The sequence below is a fragment of the Pipistrellus hanaki genome (genome assembly GCF_964339955.1).
Source record: "Pipistrellus hanaki genome assembly, chromosome: 4".
Lineage (NCBI taxonomy): Eukaryota > Metazoa > Chordata > Mammalia > Chiroptera > Vespertilionidae > Pipistrellus > Pipistrellus hanaki.
Genome location: NC_140506.1, coordinates 86,391,110 through 86,417,696, shown reverse-complemented (window position 1 = coordinate 86,417,696; position 26,587 = coordinate 86,391,110). Strand labels below are relative to the sequence as shown.

At 43.5% G+C, this 26,587-nt stretch overlaps 1 protein-coding gene across 49 annotated transcripts in view; it reads left to right on the top strand.

Annotated features, from left to right (window-relative positions):
- The window catches only part of RBFOX1 (RNA binding fox-1 homolog 1), a 1,418,051-nt gene that overhangs the window by 1,329,568 nt on the left and 61,896 nt on the right, over positions 1-26,587 (top strand). For 39 of the 49 annotated variants that reach the window (XR_014794880.1, XM_084882381.1, XM_084882366.1 and 36 more), the window contains one exon: positions 3,672-3,752. The exons of the other annotated variants lie outside the window; for them this stretch is intronic. Coding sequence is in view for 38 of the 39 variants with exons in the window: in XM_084882381.1 (XP_084738507.1) it covers positions 3,672-3,752 (81 nt within the window). In the remaining variant the exon portion in view is untranslated. The remainder of the gene's footprint in view (positions 1-3,671; positions 3,753-26,587) is intronic. 49 annotated transcript variants of the gene reach the window in all.

Genomic DNA, 26,587 nt, shown 5'->3' with positions numbered 1-26,587 from the left:
AATTGCCAACATGCAACCCTATTGAACATAGAAGGTCGATTTCTGATGGTTTATCCTAACTATAAGAGCCGGACCAGCGTGCAGATGGCATCCCTTTCACCGACTTTGATCGAATGGTGGTAACTGCCCAGAAGCTGTGTTGAGAATGATTCCAAGGATTCCAGGGCCAGCAGGAAAGAATAATATTGCAATTGTCCAGTTGTCTGTCCCGACTTAGGAATGGGTCTAAATTAAATATAGTGGCCATACTTAGATGATACGCTTTAGAAACAAAATCACTGAAGTCTTAGGTTGTCCTCCTGGGTGCAGGCAGTCCATGGTAGTCAGAGGTAGATGGGCTGTGCCGGGGGTCATGGGGTGTGGGTGGAAGACTCGCTTCTGGAATCTCATTATACGGCTGTATCGCAACATGTTTTGGACAACCTTGTAAACACCCCTGATACCACTGCTTGTACCCCACTATTCCACCTGAGTTTCTAAGCAAACAAACCCTACTCTTGCCCCCATCCCTGAGAAATGCACGGAGGTTACAGTGTATTCCTCCACTGCTTTGCTTTTGCTTAATTCAAAGCTTTCTTTTAAGAAAAGGTCATGGTGTACTGAGAGAACACATAAGTACTTTGCAAATTAAATTGGAGGATGTTTTTAGGTGACATCAAAACTAAGTCCTGTGATGGTGGACGTTTTGTTTTACAAAGGTCAAAATCTTTGCATAAAGCATTTTTTAACTACTTAGAGGGCATCCAAACAAGCTATTTCAGAGCAGTCTCTCAGGACCCACAGCATAAGAAAGTGAGGAACGTCATGACGCCCCACCAGGATTTAGCCTTCTAGGGACTCAGCCTCATGTTTCATTGGGACCCCTACATTGCACTGGGGTTATTGGAAATCTGTCTATGGTTTCAACTGTGAAATACTAAAATGCCCTTCTGCACATATATTTCCTACAATTACATTATTTTCCTTTTGAAACCTATATACCCCAAGAAATTTCAGATCTCATTTAATAGTGGTTCTTTTTTTAAAATATTTTTTATTGATTTTTACAGAGAGGAAGGGAGAGAGATAGAGAGCTAGAAACGTCGATGAGAGAGAAACATCGACCAGCTGCCTCTTGCACACTCCCTACCGGGGATGTGCCCGCAACCAATGTACATGCCTTTGACCGGAATGGAACCTGGGACCTTTCAGTCCACATACCGATGCTCTACCACTGAGCCAAACCGGCTTCAGCGATAGTGGTTCTTTTTTAAAAATATTTTTTTTTATTGATTTCAGAGAGGAAAAGAGAGGGAGTGAGAGAGAGAAATATCAGTGATGAGAGTGAATCATCGAACAGCTGCCTTCTGTATGCCTCCCTACTGGGAATTGAGCCCACAACCAGGGCATGTGCCCTGATTGGCATTGAACTATAACCTCCTGGATCATAAGTTGATGTTCAACCACTGAGCCAAACTGAAGGGCTTAATGGAGGCTCTTAACCAGGAGGTGCTCATGAAGGTCTTGTGGAAGAACTTTCTCCTGCCCCACTTTGACTACCTCCACTCTAGAAGGTTCTTATTTGGTAGCTCTCTCTCTCTCTATCCCATGGAAACATTCGCTTCTCTCCAAGAGTTCCAGCAATGAGTCAAAGGGGTCTCACTGGAAAAGCTGGGTGGGGTTATGGCCTGTCTTTTCTGCTGGGTATCCTACCTTCTGTTGGTTGGTATTAGACCCTGCATTCCATAGTCTGATGTTCAGTTCATTTGCTGTCCATCTCCGTCACAGACCAGCCTCCTGACAGAACTGGAAATACCTGCGCGGAGAAGTGAGGTCATGAGAAGGCTCATAAATTACAATAAACTATTCTCACCTACAGTAGGAAGAAGAAAGCACTCAGTTTAGCAAAGGTTGATTATGACTCAGGCCCATCCAGACTCTTAATACATTTACTACCAAGGGAAGGTCAGTGAATTCCACACTTACATCTGGGCTTTTGAGGGAGCTGGGGAAGGGGGGCTCTCCTCCATCTATAAGCCCAGGACCCCAAAGCAAGCAGGAGAGGGACTCGGGAACATTCCTTCAGACAGAACTTTCCCCAGGGGCTACTTCTCCTGGTCAAACATTGGATGGACTGGGCCGACCTGGTGTTGGGGGAGGGAGAGATGAATCAGGAATCTTAATAGAATCTTTGTGTAACCTGGAAATAATGTACAAAATCCAGAAAGACACCAGGATCAGGGGAGAAGAGAAATTTGGGAATGGCCCTCAGTCTCCTCCTGCCATCCCTCTGTTTTGGCTTGGCACCTGAGGGACAGAGGAATAGAGCTGAGGAGACCACCTTTGGAGTTGTGTCTGGATTTGTACATCAAGAAAGATTGTCATTCTCTTATTGGTGTCTTGTGGCAGCCCCTCTCTGTTTGGTGAAGCCCTACTCACTCTGGAAGTTCAACTTGTGTTGAACTTAGGTAAGATACCAAAAGGTTATAAAAAGCCCCCCTCATCAACCAAGGACAGGTCTCCAAGGGTCCAGGTGAGTTCCAGGTTCCCTGAGGGTCAGGCTTCCTTTCACAGGGGATTGCTTTCCTATGGTGATGGGAGAATACAGAGACCCATGGAAGCTCTGCCCTTGACCGAACAGGGAAGTGAACACAAACCCCAGGAATGTATTCCCATCATCAGAAATTGGGCAGCAAGCCCCTCAAAAGTCTGTCTCCCACTTTGCAAAGCCTTGGCGATTGAGCAGCAGTAGGAGAGCAGACTTGATACCCCGAAGAGCCCTGGTCCTCATCCTGGGAGGGGGTGGTTGAGCCAAATAGAGCACAGATTGAGAGATATCTCGGGAGTCCACCTTTCTTCCCGCTGTAAGATTCCTCTATACAAGGATGAGCTGGTGCCCTTTGTTGTAAATCAGGGGCAAGTCCTCCCTGCAGTGCCGGTGTGGGCCGTGTGTGGGCAGTGACGCAGCCTCTCCCTTTTGGGGGCTGGGAGCTTTAGGGGAGATGCAGAAGTCATAGATGGTCTCACTCAGAGTCCACACAGGGGTTTGAGTGGGTCACAGGACAGCAAAAGTTGCATTTGTTTCTTCCCTGTCTTGTGCTCTTCCTCAGAAGACTGATTTGGACTTAAATGAGTGTGATGGGGGAGAAATACTTTTCTATAAACATAGCAACACACATGCTTGCCATTTGCTGAGTAATGATTCTGAGCCAGCCCCTGTGTTGGGTATGTCTCCGTCATATGACTCACCACCCCTCCTGCAGGTAGGTATATTCACCCCATTTTCCAGATGGGAATCCCAAGGCACAGAGAGGTATAGTCACTCACCATGATCACACAGCAAAGTAGTGTCTGAGTCAGGCTTGCTATCTCGTTCTCCCTGAAATCTCTACACTCTCCTTTGAGCATGGCATGCTGCTTCGGTATGGACCTGAAACTGGGGTCCTGAGCCAGCCAGACCTCTCTACGCCCACCCCGTGGGGAAAGGAATGACATGTGCTTGGTGGGCTGGGGGCGGGCCTCCACCGGCTCCCTCTGGCTAAGGCAGGGGCTGCTGTGGGGGTCCCGTCATGCGCTCTGGGATGGGGCTATGTTTTCATTTGCCTGTCTTTCTCGTTTGCGTTGCCGCGATCTTTCAGGTGTAGTGTGCCTGTTCCCAAACCAGATACCATCTATCTCTCTCTCTTTCGTAGGCACGGTGCTGTTGTGCCAGGCAAACCAGGAGGGATCTTCCATGTACAGTGCCCCCAGTTCACTTGTATATACTTCCGCAAGTAAGCCCATGTTGTGGCTCCTTTTTTTGTTTTGTTTTGTCACATAACTCTGAGTCCACTCACCCTCCCTGCCATGTAAGTTCCCTTCCCCTCCCTCCGCACCACCCTCCCTGTAGCTCCCTCCAGGTGAATTTGATTTTCATGAGCATGTCTCTGTTTCCCCTTTGCCTTAGCATCCAATCCCTCTGCTCATTACGTCTGAATCCTCACGTCCTGATGTCCCAGCCATTCTTTGTGTGGACCTGTCAGGACTGGGTCCAATGGATGGGATGTGGGGTATTGAAGTGGGGGAGGGGAAGGGAAGGAGGGAAGAAGATAAAGCTCATTACCTGCCTTCTATCACAGCTTTGTAAATCCGTATGAGAAAAATTGAATTAAAACATTTAGGCCATTCAACTGGCACCCTGGCCTAGCAAAGGTGCTGGGTCAGTCCTCTTGAACAGAATTTCTTCACTGTGGGAAATATGAGCGGCCTGGGCTAGTGTCTTGTTTGCAAGGCTGTTCTATCCTTGGCTATGTGATTCCATTGAGGAAGAGAAGTTGTGGGGGGGGGGGGGGGAGGAGAAAGAGAAGAAGGAAGAGGAAGAGGAGGAGGAGGAGGAGGAGAGGAGAAGGAGTGGGAGGAGGAGTAGAAGGAGGAGGAAGAGGAAGTAAAGGAAAAGAATGTGGGTGTGCCCCCCCTCCCCCCCCCCCAATTTAAATAGAGGAAACAACAAGTTAAAGGTTCTTTACTAGATGTAAGTATGCCCATCAAGGACTAGGGGGAGGAAACCAAAACAACAAGAGAAACCAGATCACAATGCTGAGGTGGAAAACAAAGGTTGCTCTGCCTGGGGTAGATGCTCATGGCCACTCCCTTTCCCAATTCGCAGAGCTGGGCATAAAGTGCTTCTGGATCCCATATGGCTCCCAGCCTCTAGCCACAGTCTGACCTCCTCATGTATTTCATACTGTGTGTCTACACCCTATGCAATTCCTATACCTGCCCAAACAGGTCCTCATTGGGATCCTTGCTCAGAAGTGAGTCTGAGATCATGGGGAAGTGGGATGCTTCTGAGACTGGCTAGAGAAGGGGTGGGGGAGAGCGGAGGATGGAGGCTCATGATGATTAGGGGATGAAAGACAGGAGAAGCCTGACCACCTGCCAAGATCCAGCATCTCAATTCCCAAAGGTTAAGATAAACCCACCTCTTCACTGTAGGGCAACGGTTAGAAGCAGTGACAGGGACCCCAAAATATGATCATCAGAAGGCTTCAGGTCATGTGGGCAGCCAAGGGCTTTTCCCAACAAAAGCATAATCTTCAATAGCAGTTTCGACGTTCATGAAATGCAATGTCTCTGAGAAGCTAGCCATACCAGCCAGATGTGGTTCTTCCGGCATTTATGAAAATTGTCCCATGTGGGCCAGTGCAAATGTCTGTGCATATAGATCATAGATGAGAATGCTACTGTACATTTTCACACGCTCAATCTTGTTTTTGATGCTCACAAAATCTGCACCAGGTAGGTTTTTTAATGTTTGCTTTACAGCCTAGGAAATGGGGGACACAGAGAAGTGGGGTGATTCTCCCGGGACCACCCAGACAGTATAGGGTAGATTTGCTTTTCAAACCTGAGAAAATTACTTAATCTTCTGGCCCCATTTGGCTCTAAATCTCATCATTCCACTGTACGGGTCCCTCCCTCTTCACTATTTCTGAAGGAGAGTTGGGTTGTGTTCCAGAGGATTACTTAGTTTATTCTTTAATCCATTTGTCCTATGGGTCCATCTGGGAGGAAACCTCCTATATCCCCACTGTCCAATGGTGTGCTCCTGGGACCGAGACACTGACTTTTTCGTTTTACTTAATTTCAATTAGTGTTACTCTAATTAGCCTTGAGAGGCGAATGGCTGCCATATTGGACAGAGTGGCTTTCTACAACCATAAGCTATTACATATTTCCTTCTTTTTTTTTTTTTTTCCTTTTTTTTTTCTTTTTCTTTTTTTTTTTTTCTTTTCAGAAGGGCACAAAATAAATCAAGAAAGAAAAAAAAAAAAAAAAAAAAAAAAAGGCTGGTTTTAATTGGTATAGCCATTCTAGATCAACTCGGGGAAAGTGTGTGTGATCGTGTCAAACACAGAACTAGGCCACAACTTTCCATATTTATTTAACTTTTTAATTGTTTTTATTGTTGACAATACTACAGATGTCTCCCATGCCCCCTCTCCACCCAGCCTCTGCCCCACCCCAGGCCTTCACCACACTATTATCTGTGTCAGTGGGCTATGCACATATGCATATAAGTTCACTGGTTAATCTCTTCTAGTCTCTCCCCTGCCCTCTGAGATCTGTCAGTGTGTTCCATGCATCCATGCCTCTGGACCTGTTTTGTCTGTCAGTTTGTTTTATTCCTTAGATTCCACACATAAGTGAGAGCATGTGTTTACCTGTCTCCGTTCTCCATATTAAAATCAGTGAAACACATGGGAAATGAAATCATGTGATGCATTGGTCAGCAAACTACAGCCCAGGGCCACATCCAGCCCACAGCCTGCTTTTGTAAGGCTTGTGAGCAAAGAATGGGTTTAGATTATTTTTAAAGCATTATAAAAACAGAACAAAAACAGAAATAATGGGGTAGAGACATAGGTTGTCCACAGAGCCTAAAATCTTGATAATCTGACTCTTTATAAAAAAAAAAAGTATTCTGAACTCTGACTTAATGGATCCATTTGATTATTGAAAATTGGCAATGGGACTGTTGGTTCACTGTTTATAATACTTTTTTTCTGAGTTTAAAAGTAAACATTTATAATAATTATAGAAACTATATGATGTGTGCCCAACACTCTTCATTTTAAAATTGTATAATCAGTCATATTATCTACACATTTGTCATCCTATTATTTTCACTTGTTATCCTGTCATCTGTACTTTATGCAAATATGTTAATGACCTCATAATAATCTGTTGTTTCATGATATTACATTTTAATCTATCCCCCCTCCATTTGGGGTATTTAGATTGATAGCAATTTCTCAAAAATAATAAGGAAAATCAATGTCCTGGTATATATTAGTATCAAAGACAACAGTGACTAGCTAACCTTGCTATCCCATAACAAAACAAAATAAAAGCTGGTTTCTTGCCCATCCAGTAATGGTATATAGATTGACCAGCTCAGTTAGTGTTTAGTAAGGGCAACCAAACTGAGACCTCCCTCCTCCAGCTGGGTGGCTGAAGGGCCTTCCATTATCTGTATCCTGAGGCCACACATTGCTGCTGAGTGTAAAGATTATCCATTCCTCCCAAAGCTCTTGGCTAAGACGTCCTTTCTCACTCTTCTCCAAGTCAGCAGTGCCTTTTTGGGCCAGGCTGTTTGCAGTTAGCTGTCTTCTTTGGAACATTTACTTGGGTTTCCTCTTCCAGATTAAGGTATACACTTGAGTGGCCAGATTATTATGATCTCTGAACGCCTAATAATCTGGCCACTCAGTATATATATTAGAGGCCTGGTGCATGAATTCGTGCATGGGTGGGGTCAGGCCAGCCTGGCTAGGAGGAGGGGACATGGGCAGTTGGCTGTTTTACCTGCTGGTCAAACTCTTGATCCAGGGGGAAATTTGCATATTAGCCTTTTATTACATAGGAAGGATATACACTGAGTGGCCAGATTATTATGTGTTCAGGGATCATAATAACCTGACCACTTAGTGTATATTCTGGTACAAAGTCACAACCCATTTTCACCAGATACAGTCACCTGAGATGTCTCTCCTCCATCCAGGTGACATGCACCTGGGTAAGGGCCAGGAGTCTTGTCTTTGAAGTTTGAACAGTGTGGCCTCTTTTTCTCTTAGGATCCAGCCTTTTCTGCAAAAGCTGAGGCCCCCTCTCTTCTCAGCCATTGCTTAGGATTCACCTGTTTTTTTGTGTTTTTTTTTTGTTGTTGTTTGTTTTTTGTTTGTTTTTTTAGCTTGAAAGTGCTTTCTTGCTGTGGAAGAACAGGTGTGCTCCTTGTAAAGGGGGGCATGCATTGTGCTTTTGTAAATTATATCATCTGAGTTCGCTGGCTTACATGAGCAGTCCTGAGTTTGTATTTGTTTCACCCATCTTTACCTGACCTTGGATGTTTTAGACTCAAATTGTCCTGTTTTGTAGTCAAATAACTCATCATCTGTAAATAACACCCTTAAATGCAGTAAGGGAGATGGTTTTTAAAGGAACCCTGCTGAATTAGTCAGTAATGAAAATAACTCTGCTGAAGTTATCTGTTTTTTAAGATGCATTTTTGCAAAATGGGTTTTCCCCCTTAAGTGAGCCATCCTCATAGTAAAACCCAGGACATGAAAGCATTCAGAGGAAAGTTTAGATGCAGGCATGGTCAATACAGCCTAATCCCAGAGAGTCTCCCATCTCAACCACCAACTCCAATTTCTCCTCCTCACACCCTTTAGCTTAGTGTGAAACCCTACTTCAACTGTCATGGAACATCAAACATCCTCTTACATGTCCTCATACACCACTCATTCAGAGTGTACAGTGGGCCTACTTTCTATCAAACTTAAATAAAGTCAGAGCAAAACTCCAGAGAAAAAAGGAAGGTCATCTTGCCCCAAATGCAAAACATTGTTGTCTTATGAAATTAATTTCAATAAACTAAATTAAACTAATAAAATACTTTTAATCATTTTAAAACAACTTTTTAAAATTAATTTGAAAGAGGAAGAAAGATATATAGAGAGATGGATGTTAGAGGAAAACATCAATTAGCTACCTCCTGTATGTGTCCCGAGCAGGGATTGAACCTAAAACCTAGATATGTGACCTGATGGGGAATTGAACCTGCAACCTTTTGGTGTATAGAATGGTGCTTCAGCTGAGCCACCCAGCCAGGGCAATTTTAAAATAATATTAAGTAATTCATTAATTAACCTTGTGTTTGCTTTGAATAGCAAACAATACAACCCCTAGGCCAGTGGTCCGTAGGCCCTTCCTGTTTGGAGTGAAAGGCACCAGCCACATGAGCACTGTTTGCCCACAGTGAATGCATAATATAAAAACGTCTCCAGGCCGAAGTAGGAAGGTAAAGAACATCTCACCTCTATTCCAAGTTAAGGCATTACTCTGGTTTCTACTCATTAAACACCCAGCGGTAAATCATTGGTTCCATAAATATGAAAGCCACACCTCCAATATGGATCACCAAAGCCAGCAATCACTCACCCTCATTTCCATATGGAGTAGATGTTTCCAGAAGGAGGCAAATATCACCAGCTTTATTTTCTTTACCATTTTACGAATAGATTTTCAATGACAAAAGAGACATGGGCTCTCTATAATCAGGGAAACATGCAAATAAACCAAAACACACACATATGGAATAATATGATAAAATAGTCCCACTTTATTAAAAAAACACAAGTCCTTAAAGCAATTAACATTGAATCCCTGGTAAGTACCTCTCTACATGTTCTCAATAATGCAAAGAAGGACAGACACACATGCAAGGGGTAGTGGTAGTAGTATGATTTTAAACAGGGCAGTGTACACATATGAATCATGTTCCATTTCATTTAATAACACATGTGGACCATCTCCTATTAAGCCTTTTGATATTGTCATGCTGTTCTATGGCATGGGTGGTCTGTCCACAGTTTACTCAACCATTCTCTATCCATAGTAGTTCAAGCTCCTTCTTTTTATACCACCCCACAAACATGTTTACATATACCCTGACACACCAGAGCTTCACATTTTACATCTAGACTCCCAAACATGGGACTGTTTGTTCCGTCCAAACATTCTTGCCAGCACCTGCATATTTTGCTTTTTTTTTTTTTTAATTTTGCTAATTGGCTGGATGAAAAATAGCATCTCAGTTTGCTCCAGTGAGCATTTTCCTTTCTCCCAGTGAAGAGCATCATCCTTCACAAAATTAATTGTCGTTTGGATGTTACCACTAGTGACTTTTCAATACACATCTGCTCATTTCTCTCATGTGTTTTCTCATTTATTTTAATTCACATTGAGAGATCATTATTCATCAGGGAGAATAACCTGAGTATAGGATAGATGTTGCCAATATTATCCTATTTTGGTCATTTGATGTTGCTTACATTCCAGCATATAGTCTTAATTATATAGGCAAATATATCTGTCTTTTCTTTTGTTACTGACACCATAGTGCCAGCATGGTCTGTTCTGGTGAGAATTCTTCCTAGCTGGTAGATGATGGCCTTCTCACTGTGTCTTCGTATGACACTCTAAAGGCACTAATCCTTTCCTGAGGTCCCCATCCTTTTGACCTCATCTAAACCTAATTACCTCCCATTTCTAAGTACTAGCATAGTGGGACTTAACGGGTCTACATATGAGTTTAGAGTTGGGGGAATGAGCAGACTTTAGTCCATAGGAAGCGCCTTGACACAGAGGGGCCAGTTTCATTGTCAAGGACTCAGAAAAAAAACATTTTTTCAGCAGCAATTTCTGTATGGTTCTATATGCTTATCAATGCAAACAAGTATTTTCACATAGTTACATGGAAGCCACTACTTTAAATCTATGAGAAGACAAATCTTAAAATAAAAGGAAGATAATTGTTTATTCCTCCAAAATTTTCATCCCTGACAACAAGGGGAAAAAAATCTGTTATCACGGGCAAATACTCAAGAACCTTAATGTTATCAAAATGCAAAGTCATCTCCTCTATTCACTTTTATAAAACTCAAGGGCAAGTGGTAGTGTCATAGCCTTAATTGATATATTGATTGCAGATTGTATGGAAGTAATTGTGTGGAATTCATAAAACAATGATTTAAAGTGGCAGAAACATACATAAATCAGGCCTGCACTTTCTACATTTAGGTAATGGATAGAGCTTCCATTGCTTTCTGTAATTAAAGCAATGGCCTCGCTTAATTTATGGCTTCCTCTTTCTTCTGCCCAATACAGAAAATGTCACTAGACTGAGTTCAATAATAGAAAGTGCACATCCAGGGCATTGTGTTACTGATACATCGGTTTTAAAAAACACACACACACGTCTTCTTTCTCCCTCTTTCCAGTAACTCAGAGCTTCCTGGCAGTCTCCCAGAAAGGCTTTTCTAATAGTTTCTGGAGAAGAATGATCTGGGACTAGGTTGAGGAAAGTAAGGCACTCCCTTTCAGACAACATTGACAGAGGCTCCAGAAAGCTCAGTCATCAAGGTCAATAGTATGTTGATGCAATATTTCAAAATATTGGCGTTCAATGGAAAAATTTCAGGGAACAAATATTAACATTTTTGCTAAAGATAGGATGATTATTAATTTTTATCTTGACTTAGGATCCAGTATGGCTCAGTATAGCAACTCTTTATTTAAATTTTAAAAAGATATTTCTATTGATATTATTTAGAGAGAGGGTAGGGGAGAGGAAGAGAGAAAGAGAAAAATGGATGTGAGAGCAGAACATGGATCTGCTGCCTCCTGTGATCTCGGGGATTGAGCCCACAATCCAGGCATGCCCCTGACCTTGAATCTAACCAGCAGCCTTTCGGTGCACATGACAAAGCCCAACCAACTGAGCTATACTGGCCAGGGCTCTTTATTTAAATTTGGACTATTTCTCATGAAATTTTTTGCAATAATTTTATTTTTTTAATTGCACTGAACTATACTTTATCTTGATTACTTGTTTCTTTGGTGGTCCCTCATTTAAATATTACACCCAAGGTGAGTGCCTAACTAATCTTATGCTAGTTCCTGCCCTGATATATAAAATAATAATAATAATAATGATAATAATAAATGGTTATTGAGAACTTCTCCTAACCATTCATATGAACTTTTCCAATCAATCCTCTTAACTTAACTATTAAATAGGTATGATTATTCTGCCTCCTTTTACAAGAGAAAATTTGAGGTCAGAAGAATTAAGGAACTTGTGCAGCACAGCCAGATCAACTTGAACCTGGCCTAACAGAATTTCAAGACTTCCACCTTTATTGGTCTTTAAATTTTCCCACCAATGTCTGCAAACCAGCAGTGCCACCTGCTCTGCTTCTGGAAACGTCCGCATAGGGAGTGGTCAGGCATAAACTCTAAGCAGCTGCCCAGCCTCTCCGCTCAGCCCCTGTTGTCCTTCCCATTTTAGGGTTTTTGGAGAGGCCATTCTTCCCTGTCTGCTCCACCTGGCCATGGTTGGCAAAGTTTTTCTTTAAAAGGCAGTGAGTAGTTACAGTCTTATGGACCACCTGGTCTCTTGAAACTCACCATAGACTATACATAAATGAATACGTGTGGCTGTGCTTCCAATAAAACTTTATTTACAAAACGGTCTTCAAGCCAGATTTGGCCTATAGGTTACCAACCCCTTTGTCAGACCATCATTTAAAATGAGACATCTGTAAGATTTTCAGCAATAAAGAAAAATAAAAAGATGGGCAGGGAACAGGGCAGCTGGCTCCCTGGGGGTGGAGATAAAAAGACTTCTTCTTTTAAATATATTTTTATTGATTTCAGAGAGGAAGGGAAAGGAAGAGAGAGATAGAAACATCAATGATGAGAGAGAATCATTGGTCAGCTGCCTCCTGCACACCCCCACTGGGGATCAAGCCTGCAACTCTGGCATATGCTCTGACTGGGAATCAAACCCGGCACCCTTCAGTCTGCAGGCCTATGCTCTATCCACTGAGCCAAACCAGCTAGGGCAAAGGAGACTTCTTTTCAATGTGCACCTTCATGCATTTTTGGCATTTTGAATTATTTTATAACATTTTAAGACAAATAATGGAAGGTCAGCATGTAAAAGAACACCCTCTCCCTGGTGCATATTAAATTAGAATGTAGACATAAATTCAGTCTAGATACAATTTCCATTGGAGTAGTTTTGCTCTCACAGTAAACAACAAACAAATCTGGATGTGGGGGCTTTGTTTTGGCGCCTTTTTCCTGAGATAGATAGGGAGACTCCCTCAGCCCTCCCAGGATCACTCACCCTCCACCCAGGCCTCTTCTGGTTCCTCCCACACACTGCCCAATGCTGGCTGTCAGAGAGGCTCAAACTGATCCTTCTGATCAGGAATCAGCCAATGCTTCGTTCCTCCTCTGTCCAAGACTCAGCATTATGATGACAATGTGTGCCCTCTGTCACTGTCTCTGAAACAAGCCCTTCCTCTTTGCTCATCTGTCCTGTGATGGGGAAGGGGATTGAAAATGCATCACTTTATTCAGCCAACCTTCATCAGGTTCTTTCCACATGCCAGGTACCATTCTATGCACTGTGACCACTAAGTGAACATGAGATCCACAAGTTGACTCTGTAATGCCTACCTTCTCGTAAACAAGATAGATAATGGACAGATACATAAGGCTAAGATCTCAGAATTGCAAACACACTACTCTTAGGGATATTTGGGAGCTCTTTCCCAATCGGAGTTTTACCCATTGTTAACACCTCCTGGTAGGCGAACTATATATCCCTGCTTTCCCCACCATTCCACAACAGAGATATACACACTTAGCTTCTGCAGTCCTAGTTCCCTTGTTGCATTCATGGAAGAAGAGATTTTGAGACACCTACCACATGCCATGCTCTGCCTGTCACCTCAATCATAGCACATGCCTGATGGACTGAACAGTGGTTGTCCACAGCTGGACACAGCTGCCAGCAGCCACTGCTGATGAAGGGACCCCAGAAACCATTCTTTCTCCATCCCCCGAGCACCGTCTCCTCACTTTGCTCCATCTGCCCTGCATTCCCATGGCCCAGCACATCTCTCATTTATTCAGAAGTTACTTTTAAGAGTTGTTTTTTGTATTTTTTTTCCTAGTGATTCTGCCTGGACACCAGTTTTCAGAAGAGGTTCATTTGTATTTTTAATCCCCACTATTTCCAGCCCAACTGGGTTAGCTCCCTCATCAACATCTGAGTGCTTACTTTGGCTGAATAGTAATAGTCCCATTATTTCTGCTTTGTCCTTTTATTAAAAAAATAAATAAATAAATTTTAGAAAAATGAAAAAAATCAACAAGTAAAACACCCTCCACCCTTAGCTGCTTAAAGGGAAGAATCTGTGGAGAAGCCACATTCCAGGCAGCTGCTCTGGGCTCTCCAGCTCTCTGGCTATTAATCTCCATGCAGAACAGTGGCTTTCTTCTATTTCAGACGGGGGTCTCCCTTCTGCAAAAAACACCGGTTGCAAAACCTGCCATCCCGCGGGGTTCCCCCAAACATCTTATTTGTCTTGATATTTCTTTCACAGAAACACATATGACAGATAAGGAGTCACCAGAGGATGGTTTGCTTTGTGTCAGACAGATATTAAAACAATAAACCACGTTGTCCTGGGATTCCCGTGCGTGCACAGCCAGAGAACAAGGCCAAGATGAGACACTTCTGAAAGGCAGCGAGGCAGTTGTTCTGGGGGAATTCCCTGGGAAGCCGAGTCCTGTGATCCCACTGACAGAAAGCACTTTTTAATGCTCACGTGTTGTTCCTAGGAGGAGCCACAGACTGGTGCAGCTCCCCCATTTCACTCCTCCCCCATGCCCACCTTCCACCGGCCCTGGCAGGGGCCAGAAGGAAAGCCTTCAATGGGTTGAGAAGCTATTTTCTAAGTTCATTTTTTTATGTACTCAACTTCATGTCATTGGCTTTCTCAAACTAATGTGGATTTAAAATAGAAAAAAAACAAACAACAAAACAAAACACCAACAAACCTCTATTCTGAGTTCAGAGCTCTGAACATGATATTTGCAAGGGCCAAAGATCAGATCCGGTTGGTTCCAAGACTATAAAGGGGCAGTTTGATACTATGGTGCAGGTGTGCATGTCTGGGGACCTGGCTTTGCAGTAGAGCCACATCCTCTCATTGGATGCAGAGCTGGGTGAGAGCTTGTTAGGAGGGAAGTAAGAACATCCAATGACACTTGTATAATTTAAATGCTGGGGTGGGGGTTCTTGGTGCTTCTTGCATAGAAAGGCATCCAACTGTAGAGGTGGCCCCCTCCTCCTTTTGCCTTATTTCTCTTCAAAAGTGACTCTCCCTGCACAATGTGGAGATACATAAAAGGGGAGCTGAGCTTGTCTCCCGTCGAAGGAAAAGAGCCTGGCATAGTTCATTTAAACACGATAATTTAAACAGTTGCTTCACTAAGGGCTCCAAAACCATCAATTTCTTAAATCATGTTTTCATTTATGTAAAGCTATTTTGTCGCTACTGGAGACCTTGTGGGGAGTGTGAACAAAACTCAGCTTTCAGGACTAAATAGCACACCATGCCTTTTAGATCTGTCTCCTGGGCTTTTGTGGGCATGTGGTGTGGACTTTTGATACCCAGTCACTTTTTATGGAAAAATAAACAAACAAACAAAGACACAAAAACCACCTCTGTGGACACACTTGCTCAAGGATCTCTATTATCCCCATCCTTGGTGAATGCGACAGGGATCTAAGCACCATTTCCCAAAGATCATTTTATTTATTTATTTTTAATTAGTTTTTTTTTCTTTCAATTACAGTTGACATTCAATATTATATTGGTTCCAGTTATACAGCATAGTGGTTAGACATTTATATAACTTACAAAGGGAGCCCCTCTACCGGTATAAGTCTAGTACCCAACTGACACCATACATAGTTATTGCATATTGTTATTGACTGTATTGCCTATACTGTATCCTACATTCTCGTGACTGTTTTTATAACTGTCAATTTGTACACCTTAATCCCTTCACCTTTTTTCACCCAGCCTCTAAACCCTCTTCCCTCTGGCAGCCGTCGGTTTGTTCTCTGTGTCTATGAGTCTATTTCTGTTCTGTTTGTTTATTTTACAGTGTTTGTTTTTCAGTTTCCACGTGTAAGTGAAATCATATGGTGCTTGTCTTTCTCTGCCTGACATTTCACTTAGCGTAATATCCTGTAGGTCCATTCATGTTGTTGCAAATGACAAGATTTCATTCTTTTTATTATGACTGAGTAACATTCCATTGTATATTCAAGATATGAAAGCAACCTAAATGCCCATTAGTATACAATTGTGTAAAGAGGATGTGTTGCATATATATGCAACGGAGTATTACTTGGCCAAAGATAATTTTTAGCCCCTCGTATTGGTTCTATTGTACAAAGTTCTCTTTGAGCATCCACATGATTTAGTGAGAAGATCTGGAATCAGGCAGAGCTGGGCTTAAATTGTCATGGTTACACTAGAGGTGTAACCTTGGCCCAGGCTCTTTGCTGTGAAGGTATTCATGGATACCCACTCACCTGTGAGCATCAAATATTGTTGTGAAAAAAACCTTTCCATTTGCTTGAGGCAATGTAGCTCCTCAAACAAAGGGATGACCCTTCCCGTTTTTTTTCTTAGAAGCCATATTCTGCAGTACTTGAGAAAGTTCATTAAAGCAGCGTTTTTCAACCGCTGTTCCGCGGCACACTAGTGTGCCGCGAGATGTTGCCTGGTGTGCCGTAGGTGCAGACAAGACAATTTTATAATTTTCACTATTTTGTTTACTTAATATTTCATAATAAAGTAATTATAAAATACTTTCTTTGTGTTTATTTGATTCCTATTCAAGAGAATTACTTTATATATAGTCAATATAGGCACAGAGTTAAATTTTTTAACATTTTCTAATGGTGGTGTGCCTCGTGATTTTTTTCATGAAACAAGTGTGCCTTTGCCCAAAAAAGGTTGAAAAACACTGCATTAAAGAAGCTGGTCTGGAAGGTTTATGTTGGAATAGTGAGTGGACAACTGGATCATTTCTGCATGGTCTCCTTCATTCTGTTCTACTTGGGGGTGTGGGGAGGGCTCCAGTTCTGACATCAGGCAGGGCACCCCTAGGTCCAGATGGCTTGCTTAGCAGGCGTGGGGAACATCCAGCCTGTGGGCCATACAAGACTAGGGAGATCATTTGATCTGGCTCTGCCAAGGCTTTAAGGTTGAGTTAATTAAATGTTTGACCAAATATAGCAGGTTAATTTTTAAGTTGACAATTTTATTTGACCCGAGAATGATGATATAAATATCCAAATGACCCTTGGCAGAGAAAGGTTCTCCAGCCCTGGCTTAGGGTGTCACTCAAAGGATTAGGACTCAGTCTTTCAAATCTGGAAGCTGGCTCTGAAAATCGGATGCCCTCAACAAAGTATACCCACTGCGATGGCTGGAGGTAAAATGATTGATACCTTGGCATCCTGTCCCCATCCGGGGAGCCACTGCCACCCCTCAGAGGGCCTTGTGTGCGGAGCCTCAGCAACCCCAGAGAGTCATGGAAATCCAGCCCAACATAAGGAAGCTAATTTATCTCACTTGCCCTGTTTCCTACCTGGAGAGGCAATCCACCAAGCTTGCTGTTTCAGCCAGCTGTTAGCTAGATCATGAATGATTTAGCAATTGAGCCTTTACTGTGTATATGCACTCGATAAAGAAATTATTTATAGAAATTATTTGATTTTTCCCATGGCTGCCTGAAAGAAAAAAAAAAAAAAAGCTAAATTTTAACAGCAGTACAGGTTTTGTCAAACAAATAGATTTTGGCAAATCCCTTCATCCAAATTAAAATAGACCTCAGCCTCTCCCAGTTTTGTCTCCAGCATTCCATCTAATGACAGAAAGCACTTTCCCGATGCCTTCTGTGGTCCTGCCAAGTCAGACACTCCAAGATTGAGATTCATTCTCGTTTTGCCAGATGAAATGTTACAAAAATCCTGCCCCGGGGGGTATTGTCAATACTTGTAGACAGATCACGCATATGTCTTGTGTGCAGTAAAAACCCATCACTGCACGTTCAGCCGCCATGGCATTCAGCGCATTTCTGTTGGATTAATCTGACCATTTGTAACCTGGGAGAAAAGAGGCAGCTACTTCGGGAGGTAGGCAGTGGAGTGTGGCAATTAGTCACAAACCAAGGCTTCTGTCCTCATTTCAAGTTGCAAAGACATGAATGATGAAAGAAGACCTGTGCATGAGTGTTGTGTGTGGTTTTGCTGCCGTATTTTGAATTTGTTTTTTAAGTTAGGAAACATTTCTGCTTTGGTAACACCAGACCCATCATTTAGAGTACACCTCTGTGTGTTCATTGCACTGTTACTATTATTTTATTTTTATTTATGTTTTTTGGTCCATGACTCATTTCTTTCTGAGGAAGAGGTTTATTCTAACCATGTTGTGAGTAAATAATAACTGATAACACTATTAGTTCAGAAAAAAAAGCACAACACTCCCAAATATTATGGAAGTTTCTTGCTCCAATCTTCCAAATCTTGGAGAAAAATTCTAGTTGAATTGAGTCATAAGGAGCTTGTTATTCTGACAGTGATGAGGTTTGTGTGTGTAACACGATTCTAGTGCAACCCGGGTCCATTGCTGGTAGAGTCCATTTCCCCAACATTTCTGATTGTGTAGTGCCCCTTAGGCTCACATCCAGATGTGGAGATAAGCCCCAGTAGAGGAGGGAAACAGCTTGCCTTGGACTCTTATTGGGAACATAAATCAGTAGTGACCCCTGCGGCCTGTATCCAATTAGTAGAAAAAGAGCAAAGCCCTTCCAGGTGTCTTAAAATCTCAGAACATAAATAAAGAACATTAGCAATGCACCCGCCCCCTCCTCCACTTTTACCCCCTGCCCCCACCAAACAAAGAGCTCACTGAGGTCTCAGGGAGACTTGTCAACAGATTCCTCTGCAGATGAACTCAGTCCATGATGAATTGCGGCTGGTTTTTTTGGATCCGGTATGGATATAGGGAAATGATAGCAGCAGTTTGTACAGACAATGGGAAGGAAGGAAAAATGGAGAAAGTCTTGTCCAAAGCTGACATGGGATATCTTTGTCCTAGTGCCTGTTGGGTAATAGATCAGATGATAGTCTCTCTAGTGTTAAGATGTTTGAGTTCAGATAATTGGGTGAGATTGTGAGCCTCTCTGTGTCTTCGGTTCCTCCCAGGAAAGTAAGATAGTCATTATACCTGGTTGCTATGGTTTTGTGAAGAGCTAGTGAGTGAACTGATGGATCTGGAGGTTAGCAAGGGTGAGTAAACAGTAGCTATTATAACATACAGTCAGGTCTCCTGCATTGGCAATGGAGTACAGGGCCATGCCATTTGCCAGCTGTATTCACGGTGTTGCTTGGATTATTCCAGTTATCACTACTGGAACTTTTAGACACTTAAGGTCCAGAGTCCCTTACCATTAATGTTCTCACTACACCAGGTTCTTGTAGAATCTGCATCCTCCCTATGCAGCATCTTACCAAGTTCTACAGGCTCATGAAGCATCACCCATTTTTCTTCTGTAACTAGACCACTTACTCTGGCATTCTAGTTTATCTGACAATATAATCCATAAATATTGTAGTGCTTACCTTGGATCAGGCCCATGGTCGGCAAACTGTGGCTCTTGAGCCACATGCGGCTCTTTGGCCCCTTGAGGGTGGCTCTTCCACAAAATACCACGGCCTAGTTGAGTCTATTTTGAAGAAGTGGTGTTAGAAGAAGTTTAAGTTTAAAAAATGTGGCTCTCAAAAGAAATTTCAATCGTTGTACTGTTGATATTTGGCTCTGTTGACTTATGAGTTTGCCGACCACTGGACCAGGTAACCCTCTAGGTGCTGTAGACACAGTATTGACCAAAATAAAGTCTAAAGTTGCAATCAAATAAGAGATTGAAAGAGTAATTAGTGGAGTGTGAGGGGAGGACTGATAGAGACTGTGGAGGCAGGTAGGAGATGGAGGGTACAGTTGAGAGGAAACACCTTGGAGGAGGAAATGATGTTGGAACCAAGATTTGAGTGAGGGAATTAACTCACCCGGTAGAGACTGAACAAAAGAAAGAAGCTGCAGGAGCAACTGAGAAGCAGCAGCCAGAAACAGGGGTTACATGTGGCCTTTTAGGCTCCTACAATAAAGATTCAGATCAATGATTTCAACCTGGGCAGACCAGCCAGTACAGTGTCACCATCTTTATTCCCCTCAAACCATGTGCATATCTCTCCAAGTTCAAATCCTTGCCCATCCCTTCCGCACATCCTAGAACAGCCTAGAAACTTCTGGCTAATTTGGATTTGACTAAAACTTTTGTACCGTGACGTTATGCAGAGAGATTCAATTATGGTGCGCAATGTTTTGTGAGTAACTACCGCCCATAAAAAGTTAATTAATCAGGGCTGTGTCAATTTCCTCGTGCCATGTCAATTTGCTGCCAGGTAATTAATCACTAATCACCCACCAAGCAGCAGGCCGGGGAACAATCCACGAGCCATTTATTGTCTCTTCCCAAATAAATGGCACGCGCAGCCAGGAAGAAACACATCTTGCCTTTCATAATATTTTTATCGACACTTTCGCAAGTTGTAATAGACTGAAGCAACAAGCAGCTGCAGTTCAATGGAATATGAATATTAAAAGAAACAAGTGAGTGGAGATTTATAGGACATTGCGTTTCTGTTATGTCAGTTTTGAGATTAAACCGAGCAAATGAACAGTGAAAAATTACTCTTCCATGTGGAGAATGGTGATTAGGCTTGTACATTAATTAGAAATTTTTGTTTTCCTATTCAATGCATTTCAAATGAGGGTGTCCTATAAGGAACTGTTTGTCCAAAACGTAGATTTATTCACTTCTAAACAGCAGCGGTATTTAATATCAACCTGCATTTCTAAATGAAACGAGAGTCCACCCCAAATGTGTGTTTCGGGATAAAATACGTGAGTACGGGAACTGGAGATTCCAACAAATTAAGTGGCGCTTTTGGTCTTTTCGTAAGTGACAGAATAGATGGTATTCTTCTTCCCCCCCACCCCAAACCTTGAAATTACTGAATTTTGAAAAAAATTTAAGCCTTTCCATTTTTACTTTGACCTAGAAGAACTAAATATGTCCCATCACATGCAATTTTCCATGTAATGTGATTTAAAGATAGTGACCTAGTTGTGTATAAATTCTGTGTTATAGACCAATTCGATGTGCCTTTATTTGAGATCCATTTTAAACAAACCTTTTTGCCATTTGGAGGGAGAAAAAATCATTCTCTTTCCTGCTCTTCATTGTGATGTGTATCACAGGATGCTCTGTCTCTGAAACCCAGCTATAGCTGGCTGTTCATTCACTTCAGTGTGTTACCTATTATGCCACTTCTTAATTTATGGCCCAGCGTATGGAACAGGAAATCCCCCAAGGGGAATCCCACAGAACCGTGCGCCTGCTGTTGAAATCCTGTCTGCACCCCCAGAATTATGTGAGTGAATATTTCCTCCCATAAACTGCCCACAGAGCAATCCAACCCCAAATCAGCATGGAGGTTTCTCAGTCTTGAAACATTCAAAGGCAGGCGGGAGTGGTGAGGAAGTGGCTTTAGGGGGGACAAAAAGAGAGGGCCCCCCTCCTCCATTCCGATGGCACACCTTTTCCTGGGCATCTGGCAACCTCATGCAAATTCAACCCAGCGCACAAATGCAAAGAATAATTGCCCATTAAAAGCGGTTGTATATTTTTACGGCTTTGATGTAGAATCTGCCCCCTGTCGGCTTTTGCATCTGCTACTCTGCTCTCTCTCCCAGAGCTCTAAAACTTTAATACGCAGTTTAGCACCCTCAAGTATTTTCCACTGGTTTTGTATTTCTTCTCTTGGGATTCCCTGGGCTGGTGAGACTATCTCGTTTGTGTTTATTTTCTAAGGTAAGCACCACTTTGTAACAGAGATGGAGTGGGGAGGAGTGCGAGCATGTGTTTGTCACGGTAAAAACATGGAAGGCGGAGCTCATAGAAGGTTGGAGGTGAAGGCTTTGTCTTGGAGGGGGAGACAGACAGGAAGTGGTGGACACGTGGGTAAATGGCTCATTTGGCTGGGCCAAATGGCTCAAATGGCTCATTTCGATGCACCCACGCGTCTTCCAATTAAAAACGTTGCTTTTCTTTGATCCTCCAGCACATCACAGTACGCCTCTTGTCTTATTACATCCCTAAAGTTTCCATTTCATTGAGTTCCAGGGTGTAGAAAGAACTCCCTATTCCCACTTACAGGGATGGTGACTCCACTCACCTCCCCCAAAATGGGCTCAGGGTATAAATCGAGCTGAAGGTTGCAAGTGGGTGGGCCGAGACTGTTGATCTATCAACAAGATGCTCAATTGGCATTTTGCTCTGCAAAGCTCTTGCCCTGTTTTCTTTGGGAGAAACACATTTTTAGCTTATGAGCTAAATCCAATTTTCGGTGCAGTGATATCAGATTTTTCACTTTGATTCATGCTGGATAAGGTTTCAGAGGGAACCTTTCCAGGATAATGAACCTATGGGTTTCCCCCTCCCTTGCCTCTCTCTTCTCCTGCCAAGAAGAACTAAGGATTTATACTGGATCCAGCAAGCAGCCGGAACACTCTGCATTGTTTCCCGTAGATGGCCTGTTTACATGTTTATTATCTTGACGTTCAACTAGAAAAAAAAAAAAATCAAACTCCAGCGTTGAGGTTCAGAAATGCCTCTAATTTGGTATCTTTTCTTTCCAACACAGTTCTTTAATTTACCTTTACTAATCAGTATTGGCAGGGTGACAGGGTATGACTTTAGTTAACAGTGGTTTAACAGACGTGGAGAGGACACTATGAGTTCCATTTCGCATTTGGCACTAAATTTATTAAACATTTTTAAAAATATATATATTATTGATTTCAGAGAGGAAGGAATAGGGAAATATCAATGATGAGAGAGAATCATTGATTGGCTGCCTCCTGCAGGAGCCCTACCGAGGATTGAGCCTGTACCCCAGGCATGTGCCCTTGACTAGAATCAAACCCGGGACCCTTCAGGCCACAGCCCGATGCTCTATCTACTGAGCCAAAGCAGCTCGGGCTTATTAAACATTTCTTACCCACTTGCTGGATCCAAACTCCAGAAGTGGGGCGTTGATAGATTGCATGATAACTTTTTTATTCAACACAAAATAAGTGTCTTGCCACAAAGAAAGTACATAATGAGATGTCTCTTTCTACAAGGTCCAAGGACAAAGCCATTTTGGTGGTGTTTAATCTGTATCTGAAGCATTTATTTAAGTAATTGCTCTAAATATGCAGTTAACCATGTCCCAGCATCTACACACCAGCAAACCTGGTGGGCAAGTGAATAAAAAGTAGTTGCATCGTATGTTGACTCTGAAGGAAGCTCAATGAAGTTGTGGCTTTTTTTGCCCTTGAAATTGCCCTTGAAATTGTCTTAGTGGCAAGAGAAGAGAGCCCTGCTGTCCTAAACCACCCATTGGGGAACAGCCTTGAAGGGAGGTGGGAGGACACATAAAAGGCACAGCTGCAAATGGGACAAGTTGAGGGTTATAAATATTTGCTGTCCTTTCTTATTGCACAAATGCATTGCATTCAGAGACTGTGATTCGCTGGGCTGCCAGGAGCATGGTGTGCGGCTGCAGGAAGGAAGGCCCCTTTAATAGGTATCACCTGCCTGGGGCCAAGGTGTGAGTCTTGCTTTTCCCCAGGACAGAAAACCCATCTTCAGATCCTGACGCTGTGCAGCAACTAAAGGGCATTGGTAGGAGTTGAGGGTTTGCAGTAATACCAAGTCCAATACACTTATCCAGCTTGCCTCCCTTTGTATCAGAATCAATGATATTCCGAGTCGGGTTGCTATGTCTCAGCCAACACAGCACCAAAATGTGTGGATGCAAAATTATTTTTACAAAGATCATGATTCAGATCAAAATTGTGTCATTTGCATACTGTTTTTCTACAAAAACTGGGCAGGGCATTTTGTAGAGAAGACATGGTTATGAAAGATGGGGAGTACAGAGCTAAGGCCTTTTCCCCCAAAAAAGAAGCATCTTGGCATTGCTTAACCACCAGGAGTGACATTAGGTACCTGATGCTGCTCCGCGCCAGGCAGCCTTGTAAATCAGTGGGCGGCCTAGGTGCTCACTGCCCTCTTGGGGCTTGCATTCATTCCAGCACCAGCGAGAGTCCTTCAGTCCCGGGGCCCAAGCTAGTGGGTTGTCAGTACAGCAGGCTCTCCAATAACATCGTTTTGTTACAATGCTGATGAGGCGCAGTGGGCACTTAGCTCTTGTGTGTATCAATTAGCCTATGCCCGTGGTCGGCAAACTGTAGCTCGCGAGCCACATGCGCTCTTCGGCCCCTTGAGTGTGGCTCTTCCACAAAATACCATGGCCTGGGAGAGTCTATGTTGAAGGAGTGGCATTAGAAGAAGTTTAAGTTTAAACAATTGGGCTCTCAAAAGAAATTTTAGTCGTACTGTGGATATTTGACTCTGTTGACTAATAATGAGTTTGCCGACCACTGGCCTATTCTATAAGTTAGTTTTGTTATTGGTATGTCATTTCGCTTACAGCCGCAGCATCTATTGAGGAAGTGAAGGGAGGACTTATTACATACCAGGGGAGTTCACGGCAGCCTTGTCCAGATTAACAAATAAAGAGAGGAAGACAGAGGAAGGGAGGGAGGGAGGACAGGAGGGGAAAGGAAAGAGCGGGAAAGGGGCATTGAAGATAGGAAGGAAGAAAGAGGAAGGACATGCTCATTAGTGATGATGACTAACCAGAGACCAGCAGGCCCCTTGGCCAGTCCTCAACTGGCAACAGGAAAGCGAGAGCTGAGCTTTTCCATCTGGGAGACTCCCACACTCTCTCCAGAAGGCTTTGCTCCAATGCATGAACAGTGCAACCAGCTTAGTTTACCTAAGGGGCCCCGGGCCTCCAGGAAAGCAATATTTACACCAGGAGTTGAGGCGAGGTCTTCCCTGTGTCCCTCTATCAAAATAAGAACCCCTCATATCTGGCCTGTGTAGAGAAGCCCGGAGAGCCTTGTGTGAAGGCCCATTGTTCTGCATCAGGAAGGACATTTTCTCTGTGTAGGAAATGGGGTGCAGGTGGAACCCTGGCTCAGCACTTTGAGCAGCCTGTGCCCCCCTCACTCTGCTCCTTCGCTTCTGTTTCATGTTATCTCCCAACATCTAAATCCTCCAAGAATTACTGTAAAACCCGCTTGTCGCTTAGAGGGATCTCGCCTGGCTCGCTCAGCACCGCAGCCGGCGATAATGAATGGGTCAGCATAATTACCGTGTTTCCTCACACTGGCAGCCAGCTGCTCCGCCAGATTGTGAATCTTTCATTTTCTTTATTTCAAAATCCAGGGCGTTCCTAGGAAAACTTAATGTTGGAACTGCGGGGAGATGGAGTTGGAGTCAAAGCCGTGCCCCCTCATTTTCTCCCCAGGCCTGAAGCTAGCACCTCCTATCTCATTAGTTGTGGGTTTTTATGATATTAGGGTTGACCGCTTATCCCGTGAAGACCAACGCTTCTCTGCAATTATTTAAAACCGGCGCCAGGAGACGTGGGTGCTAGGGGCTGGCAGACGGAGAGCTAAGTACAGTGGCAGCATTTGTTTTTAACAATAAAACAGGGTTCAGCCCAGCCGCGTGGCTCCGTGGTTGAACATCAATCTATGAACTAGGACCATGGTCGGCAAACTGTTGAGCCACATGCGGCTCTTGGGCCCCTTGAGTGTGGCTCTTCCACAAAATACCATGGCCTGGGCGAGTCTATTTTGAAGAAGTGGCATTAGAAGAAGTTTAAGTTTAGAAAATGTGGCTCTCAAAAGAAATTTCTATCATTGTACTGTTGATATTTGGCTCTGTTGACTAATGAGTTTGCCAACCACTAAAGTAGGAGGTCACATTTGGATTCCTAGTCAGGGCACATGGCCGGGTTGTGGGCCCCATCCCCAGTGTGGAGTGTGCAGGAGGCAGCTGATCAATGATTCTCTCTCATCATTGATGTTTCTATCTCTGCTTCTCCCTTCCTCTCTGAAATCAATTAAAAAATATATTTAAAAACAGTTAAAAATAACGGTATGGTCTTAGACACAAATAGAAAGATGGAATCATCCTGGCATGGTCCAGCCATCCTAGCATTTTACCGTCCTCCTGAGAGAAAGATATGGTGCAATCCCCAAAACAGGCCGGCAGGGGACACAGAAAATTCTGAATGACAGCCAGTCAGTATTCATCTCAACTTCAAGGATCAGAGTCCAACCCATGCAGGTGCATGAGGTGGTATAGAATTGGGAGTGACTTCTGTGGGAGCCCTCTCCTCTCCCTGCTCCCTGCCCCCCACCACACAGCTGAAAGCTCACTGTCCCAGGGCGGGAAGCAATGGGATGAGATGGGGTGGAGTGCATGTACCATGAAGTGTGACGGTCGAAAGGGGAAAGCCCCACTTGGCAGACATGGGGTGGAGACCACCTTAACTCAACAGGAAATACAACACCCGGAAGCAGTTAGGTGTTTCATACAATAGAGTCCCAGGAAGAGGGAGGTGTGGGTGTGTTGAGTTAAGGAAGTAAAAGAGCTTCCTTGGCCATGAGTCCTTTCCTGGTGTTTATGTCGTGGCCAAAGGGAATGGAGACCTTCCCAGCATGGCACCTCATCACACTGTGAAAGCCCAGGAACATGGGGCAGGGATGGAGGGCTGTGGAAGGGAGGAGACCCATCACACCCTGGCTCATCTCATGTGACTTCCCTGTCTTGGGAACTCCTCCAAGCTCCTGTGAGCTCAGTGGCATCGGAGGAGAAAACCGGCCATGAGAGAGGGCTTGCTGGATGGCTGCCCACTCCTTGGCCTGACCATAACCCACAAGTTCATTCACCTGGCCAGGCAGTGACGCCATCCACACCTTCCTTCCGGGGCCCAGTGTTTAGAACCTGCTGTGGATGAAATTGGGGCTCCTGTTGTTGACTTGGGGAGTCAGGAGGAGATGCAAAGATGAAAGGGCCATGGAGGAAGGCCTGAGAGAGCGTGCAGACTCACGGGAGAGAGAAGCATAACAAGTGACGGACTTTCCTCTTCTCG